The sequence below is a fragment of the Schistocerca cancellata genome, chromosome 2, assembly GCF_023864275.1.
Source record: "Schistocerca cancellata isolate TAMUIC-IGC-003103 chromosome 2, iqSchCanc2.1, whole genome shotgun sequence".
Lineage (NCBI taxonomy): Eukaryota > Metazoa > Arthropoda > Insecta > Orthoptera > Acrididae > Schistocerca > Schistocerca cancellata.
Window position 1 is genome coordinate 166,277,871 of NC_064627.1, and position 8,140 is coordinate 166,286,010.

General features: G+C 40.7%; 1 protein-coding gene across 2 annotated transcripts in view; it reads right to left on the reverse strand.

Annotated features, from left to right (window-relative positions):
- Positions 1-7,354, reverse strand: part of LOC126161480 (locustin) — a 68,197-nt gene extending 60,843 nt beyond the window's left edge. Inside the window, exon 1 of one of the 2 annotated variants that reach the window (XM_049917378.1) lies at positions 7,279-7,333. In XM_049917378.1, the coding sequence (XP_049773335.1) occupies positions 7,279-7,312 (34 nt within the window). In that variant the 5' untranslated portion in view covers positions 7,313-7,333. Of the gene's footprint in view, positions 1-7,278 lie in introns of both variants that reach the window. The other variant, XM_049917379.1, reaches the window with a different exon arrangement.
- Positions 7,355-8,140: the final 786 nt, after the last annotated feature.

The following is an 8,140-nucleotide window of genomic DNA, read 5'->3' on the forward strand; positions in this document are numbered from 1 at the left end:
TTTGCAGATGACGCTGTCGTTTATCGACTAATAAAGTCATCAGAAGCTCAAAACAAACTGCAAAACGATTTAGAAAAGATATCTGAATCGTGCGAAAAGTGGCAGTTGACTGTAAATAACAAGTGTGAAGTCATCCACATGAGTGCTAAAAGGAACTCGTTAAACTTCGGTTACACGATAAATCAGTTCAATCTAAAAGCCGTAAATTCAACTAAATACCTAGGGATTCCAATTACGAATAACTTAAATTGGCATAGAAAATTTTGTGGTGAAAGCTAACCAAAGACTGCGTTTTATTGGCAGGACACTTAGAAAATGTAACAGACCTACTAAGGAGACTGCCTACAATACGCTTGTCCGACCTGCTGCACGGTGTGGGATCCTTACCAAATAGGACTGACGGAGTACATCGAAAAAGTTCAAAGAAGGGCAGCACGTTTTGTACTATCGCGAAATACGGGAGATAGTGTCACAGAAATGATACAGGATTTGCAGTGTATCCATGTAGCTGTAGATGTAGAAGATGAAGCTTTAAGCTTCTAAAGCAGTCGTGGAATAAATTAAGAAAACTGCTAGCAACAAAAACGCATTTTTATTCCGTACATATGTTCCTTAGTTGCAGACGTTCACCTGATCAGACATTTTGTTCAATATTTCATGTAATTGTTTACGGAACTGAAAGCTGTAAAATTCTATCATAATAAACTCTTTAAAAGGTACAGTCTTATGTTAAAAGCTGAACACTAAAAGTCAAGGATTAAAGTTACAAACTGTGAATACGTCTTGGGCGGCGTTAACTGGCGGCGCGCAAATTACCCAGATTATATTCATCTAGTGTTCGAGAATGAAAGCTCTTAGCCACTTCCAACAATGAAGAGCCTCTACATGAGCCTCTTCATGATTTTGCTCAAGATTTAACTTAAAGTTTCCTACCTCTGGCACCTCAATTCCGGGCGCTAACTGTCAATTACATAAAAAAAAAGACCGAGCAGCTGAGTGTGTCTACAGTGGACAGAATATATATCACCTTTATTTCACTTCACATTTCACCAAGATTTTTGGTAACTATCGGAAACCCACACGCATATTCAATACATTTATGCGCAATACGTCAGTACGTACATCCTTTCTTCCTGTCAATTAATGAGTGCAATGAATGAGTGCAAAAAAAAAGTTTTAAAAAATTCAGTATATACATCTGTCGGAACAAAAGTAGTTTGGTACTGTGGTAGAATGCCAGTCCTATTAAGCACGTGACGGGTAGTAAAGAGGTTTCTGTTCGCCTAGGACGAAGCTCTTGTGTATGTTGGCACCACACAATATGGAGCTCCCTGGACACTTCCGTCGGAACGGGACGCGTGGGTTCCAGAAGTACGCTCGGCAGTGTTTCGGGAGATGCGATACCGGCGACATCGACTAAGTGTAAGTGTGCCTATCCATAGTTAATTCAATACCTTATTTTTGTAGATTTCAGCTCCAGTCAAAATTAACGTCGTGATGTGCTCTCATCACTCATTGCTCGTTGAGTGGTATACGGAATTTTTCTTGCTACTTTCGGAACTATATGGGCAGTTGCACTTAGCCACGCGTGGAAACTATTGTTCTGCTCTACCTTTGTTCAGGCACGTGGGCGCGTGATGTATCTCCTCAGTTCGGTCTGATTTAGTTCGTTGGCGATCTCAAGAGTATAGTATAATTCAATAGATTTCTGAAACTTTGTTAATTTCGATTTCAATTCGTGATCTAGTTGGCACGTATCTTTGTTGCCTCAGCATGTGTTAAGTACGGACCTGAGAGCCTTAAGTTTGCAGATCATGTCACATAGTAATGTATTCCGTCCAATTTGCTTAGTTATTCTGAATTTTAACGTTCATTTTATGCAGAACTTTTGTTTGTGACTATGAGAATCGTTACAAGTCACATTTACTGGTTCTCGGGGTGAAACGTCCAAATTAATTTCAGAATTTCGTCTATGGTGCAATTATTAACAGTTTACAAATCGATGAATTCTTGTTCACTTGCTTCGGGCGCTCAAGCGAAGGGATGAACCGTTTGCTAATCAGGTGCATTCTGGTTAAATTTTTATAGTTGTCCTATACTATAGTATAGTTCGTATAGTTGTCCTGAATCTCTATGATATGTGTATATGTGCGTGAATGTTGCTGTTGAAAGATTCCTCTGATCTTTCCATAATTAATGATGAATTTTGTTGGGGTCTCCAAGACGCATTTGTAAATGTAATTTTGTAACTCAGCCGAGAGTTTTACAAAGAACAGCAATCATCAGCCGCTTAGTAGTATTTCGTTTATTAGTTTGCTAGGCTGTGACGTGAATAAATGAGATATCTTTCCAGAGCACATGCTTTTGCATTCCCTTGCAAACTTCCATTTTTACGTCATACTGGTATCCGTTATGCAAAAGATGAATATGGCGAAGTTATTTATTTAATGTTTATTCAACGATCATAACTGTGCAGATCCGGTAACTCAGTTCGTTTAAACACCAAAGGCTTTTCTTTCATGTATATCCACATACTGTTTTCCCACTTTCCATGTTAATACATGCTTCATTTTTATGGACACCGATCATCAAGCAGATCCAGCACGTATAGATACCTTTCAATAATTTCCAACTTTTTCCACATCTAAGTCCTTCCGAGTTTACAGCTGTGCTAGACATGGGAGTTCGATTCTGTCAAAAATCGGACGACTCCTGCTCGTTGACCAATAACCAATATACTATCAGACAAAGTATGTTCATAGATATGCTGCAGGTTCTTTGAGTTATTGAATAACGGAACCTGTAACGCTACATTTGACAGTTGTTCTATAGTGACGAAAGTAAAAATGAGTGCGCTCCAAGGAAACCTGCAATATCTCAATACACACAAATGATTTTACCAGATAGGCTTGCGGTACTATCAGATAAAATGCTGAACATAGAAATTTTGATTTTATTTTGATTCAATCAATATTTTCCGTTCGTTGGCGCTTAGTTACAGAGACATGGAAAAAAATCTATGCTGTCATTAGGCATCATTTACCAACCTTAAAATCTAACTGAAAATAATCTAAGAGGCAGAAATAACTCATTCTTTAAGCCGCTTTCGCGTGTGATTACGTACATTCGACCTTCAGCGACGATTATAGATTTTCAGTTGTTTCTTCCAAGTGATGCTAAATACAGTCTATCTCGATGCAGCCAAATTATGTGTCGCCAGACGGTAACATTAGGCGTGTACGACTGTTTTCCTTAAATTTATATGCAAATTAATTCCTTGTTGCCAAATGACACCATGCAATAAGTGAGTTAAACATTAAAATGTATCAGTTTGTTACGTTTAATTTAGACTTTTCGTTGTTTCACATTTTATAACACTTGAGTGAAATACCGCTTGCGAATACAATTAGGAAAAACCGTGATGTACTCGACGGGCAAACGGCAGCGCCTGGAACGGCAGTAGTACGAAAGAAAACCAGTCACCAGGGAAAAACTATTCATTTGAAGCACAGCTTGCTTTATGCACACTCAAAGTCGCGGGAATAGCTGATACAGATGAACCGGTAAGGACGTTCTCCTAGATTTTCGAAACGCACTCTACTCTGCACCACATTATTAAACGACTAAAAATATATTTAGCTCCCTACGCTTCATCATTAAATGCAGTACAGATACGTTCTAATAAAGTCGTGGTTTTTTTTGCGATGCCATAACTGTCACCTTTCAGTGGACAGTAATTAAAGGGTGATAAGTAATGAGAGGAATCGTCACCAACAACTGTTAGCATTAGTGGCAAACGCTTGTTGTCTTTTGTTAGCGAATAACGAGTTAAAACTCATTATGACTTGAAAACGACTGATATTGTTACTGAAATAATACTTCTTCCACGCACCTACCCAAACAATCCTCGCGCTGGTTGCTACTCAGTAGCGAAGACAGTTAACTGATATTAATATGGTGGTAACCAGCGTAGAAGTACGAAACCGGCATTTCGTTTCAATAATTACACGTCAGTTGTTTGAAACTGATAAACAATATTTTATTCAAAATGATCTCCATTGCTATTTATATTTTTCTCCCACCTCTCCGGCAGGCTAAAATGCCACGCCAAAAAAAATTCTTCTTTTGAAGCGAACCGGTCAGCGAACCACTTTCGCACATTTTCATACGAACTGAAGCGTTGTTCAGGGTGAATGTGTCCCAGTGATGCAAACAGATGATAATCGGACTGAGCCAAATCTGGAGAATAAGCCGCATGCCCTAGTATTTCCCAAATGAATGCCTCGATCGTTTCCTCTACCCGTTTTTCTTTGTATGATGCGGTGTTATTATGAAGCAATGTTACTTTGTGTTGTATTTCTCCATATTTCGTTCGTTTTTCAGATAGTGCTTGATTTAAATCGATCATTTCCTGTTGGTAGTTTCAGCAGGTTTTAGCAGCTCATAATATATGACACCATTCTGATCCCACCAAACATAGAGCATTGCCTTCTTTCCAAGGCGATTTGGTCTTGCAGTGGTTGTCGATGGTTTGCCTGGATTGACCCATGATTTACGACACTTAAGATTCTCAAAATATATCCATTTTTCATCAGTGTCACTATTCGATGGAGAAACAACTTCATTTTGTATCTGGCGAGCAACATTTCACAAGTGGTCTTTCGATTTGCTTTTTGTCTTTCATTCAGTTCATGCGGAACCAGTTTTCCCTCTTTCTGCACCTTTCCCATAGCTTTCAAACAGAAGAGAAACAGCTTTCTGCTTCAAATTCAATTTTTCGGCGAGTTCCTGTTGAGTTTGAGTATCATCTTCATCTAATAACGCCTGCAATGCGGTGTCTTCGAACTTTTTCGGTGCTTTCACATGCTAGTTGTTTTCAGGTCAAAATCACCACTTTTGAATTTTCTGAACTACTCTAAACACTGTGCTTTCCCAAGAGCATGTTCAACGAAAGCTTCGACAAGCATTCGATGCGATTCTGCAGTAGTTTTCTTCAAATGGTAACAGAAAATTGATGCTTTCTGCAAATCGCAAGTCGTAGGCACAAAACTCGACATGCTTACCAGTCTGAAACAAATAACGAAGTATGGAACTTGGGTTACTGCGTGTTGACATTCGTCGTCAACCGTTACAGGAAGCAGATGGCGCTGCATACGCGGTCTCACGGGCCATGCACTGTCGGCTAGCACCATCTATAGGGAAATTCCGGTGTTACACTTCTAACCTGGTAAATTACGCATCAATGCCCAGGGCTTCATCCCAAACCTCAGCTTTGTCTTGCGTGTTTAAATTAACTATGTGGTGTCGTAGCATCGACATTTATTGGTTATTATAACATACCTTCGTTTTCAGTTACAGTCGCAAACTTCTAAACATATTGCCATTTCTGATTTTCATATTACGGCTCTTCATCCGTCTAGAGGCGTCATCTACGCAAATCGTACACACAGTCGGTCACGTTCTGAGCCCGCAACAGTAGTAGTTCTGCAAAACTGGTCATAGCTGTGAAATGGAAGTGAACGTTTGGCGTCATTGGCCGGGAGGCCCCTAGCGGGGCAGGTCCGGCCGCCTTGCTGCAGGTCTTATTACATTCGACGCCACATTGGGCGACCTGCGGCCGGATGGGGATGAAAGGATGATGAAGACAACACAACACCCAGTCCCTGAGCGGATGAAATCTCCGACCCAGCAGGAAATCGAACCCGGGCCCGTAGGACGGCAATCCGTCACGCTGACCACTCAGCTATCGGTGCGGACGGTCATAGCTGTAGAAACTGGCGAATAAGAATGAAAATAATTTTTGTTTATATGTAACTTGGAGGCTCATCAGACTTTCAGTTCTTTCTCTGCAGTCATCAATAACAAAAGCAGTACGCTTTAGACGACATATTCGTCCCGAACGACTCAGCGACTGTACTAATATTTCAAACAATTCCCAGTTGCACATTTTTAATTATACGATATGTTTCGAAGTCTTTGTATGATCTTCAGATCTAAGAACATAATTGCGTCAGCAACCAAATGGTTCAAATGGCTCTGAGCACTATGGGACTTAACATCTAAGGTCATCAGTCCCCTAGAACTAGCACTATTACTCTCAGTTGACCAGACACTATTACAGTCTCTAGGTGTTTACAGTTATTACGTACGCGGTTTCCATAGGTTGTGTGCGTTATTATGCATTCAGTCTCCCTCAAAAAGAGCTGTCATTATTTAGTTCCACAAACGAAATAGGGGGAAAATCTTTTTGCATTTTAGTCCAATCATGTAGAGATGTTGTTCCACAGTGGAGAACAGAATAGTTAACGGACATATGCAGCTGGCCCTGTCTGATTTGACAGTTATGTAAATTGAAGATATTAACAGTCTATTACTCTTTCTTGTTACGCACCTGGAGTTTCTTTCAGTTTTCTTAAACTCTCTGGTCAAAAAAAATGGCTCTGAGCACTATGGGACTTAACATCTGAGGTCATCAGTCCCCTAGAACTTAGAACTACTTAAACCTAACTAACCTAAGGACATCACACACATCCATGCCCTAGGCAGGATTCGAACCTGCGACCGTAGCAGTCGCGCGGTTCCAGACTGAAGCGCCTAGAACCGCTCGACCACAGCGGCCGGCATCAGCAACCCGTCTTGTCTGTGTCAGAACCTCATGTCAGAGGACTTTGATATGAGATTTTGACCCAGACAATGTTTGGAAAGAAATTTCCTGCTCATTTATTTTGCACAGTGTAAAATAAATGACCAGTTAACAGACAAAAGGTGGAAATTCCTTCCAAAAATTTCAACATGACTGGTCGTCCAAGAAGGAAAGATCATTGACACAAAGAAAACGGATTGCCGACGCAGCCACTTAGATCTGAAGACGATCCAGAGAGATCGAAACATGTCATGTAATTAAAAATGTAGAACTGAGACTGAAGAATAAATGAGAGTTGTACTAAAAAATATAAAAAAACACTGCGGTAAACTCCGTAAGAACTCGCTGCAATAATCGAAAATTTGATTATGTAAAATACAATGTGAACACTATTCACAAGAAAGGCACATAAAAAGTGGTATTAAAGGAAAGTTTCCCAAATTTAAGTAAGCGAAACCCTACAGACCCATCCTGCAAAGAAGTGTCAATGAAGAGAAACATATCACATTTCTGTAACTTTGTCTCCGCTTCTACAGATACCACCCGCAAAATCAATATTCCTGGGAGCGCAGCTATGAAGAACGACCTCGCAACGGCCAACAGTCTCGCCATTGTAAGCAGTATGGGAGACTCACCGATAAGCAGGATAACCAGCAGGTAGGCCTTCATCTTGGTGTGGATTGCAACTTTTCGGACCGTCTGAGAGGAACTTCTGGTACCGTGGAACCGCTCGGCTGCTGCTTTTATAGGACGCAGTTGCGTGACGTCACACGCTGCAGCGGGAGGCAGGGAAGCACCGCTGTGCCATTGACCTCGTTCGCGGTGCACTAGCTTCTGGGAACGCCATGTCGGTGTTGCCACGCTCGATAATACGAGGCGGAGTCAAGGGGGAGGAAGTAGTGCACAGATGCTAGTCGAGGAACGTCAGCATAACGGTTTGATGTCTGCTGAAAAAGGTTCCAAGGCTTTATCGCAGCGTGTTCTAAGAAATGATGTGTTGTTGGCTTCCCGCTATGAGCAAGATATCTTCTCCCAGTAAGTTACTTGTTTTTCAAGGCGTCGCGACTGTTTGCATCTTGCATTACACCGTTTTACTGCGTAGTAGCAACCACTTTCGACAATCTACAAACGTTTTCTGCAACTACAGCTGCAACCTCCCCACTATATGTTTCTGTATGAAATTTAGCCGAGAATAAAATTATCTCCCATTCCACAAAAAGTCAACGTATTACCAAAACTATGTACCCACTAACTGTTATTCAACTTAAACTCGTATGCTAACCTTTGACTAAACAGGACGTAATACGTCTGAACTGTAACTGGTGTGAATAAAACTTGTCTTTATATCAAATATGCAACTGAAGTAAAGCAATTATCTGGTCGTAATCAAAATTTCCACTTACCTCTCATCTTGACAACATTGTTGCAGATTTCGCGAAAGAACAACAGCAAGCAGACAGCGGCTAATCTAGATTTCTATTTTTAAATAAAATTTCC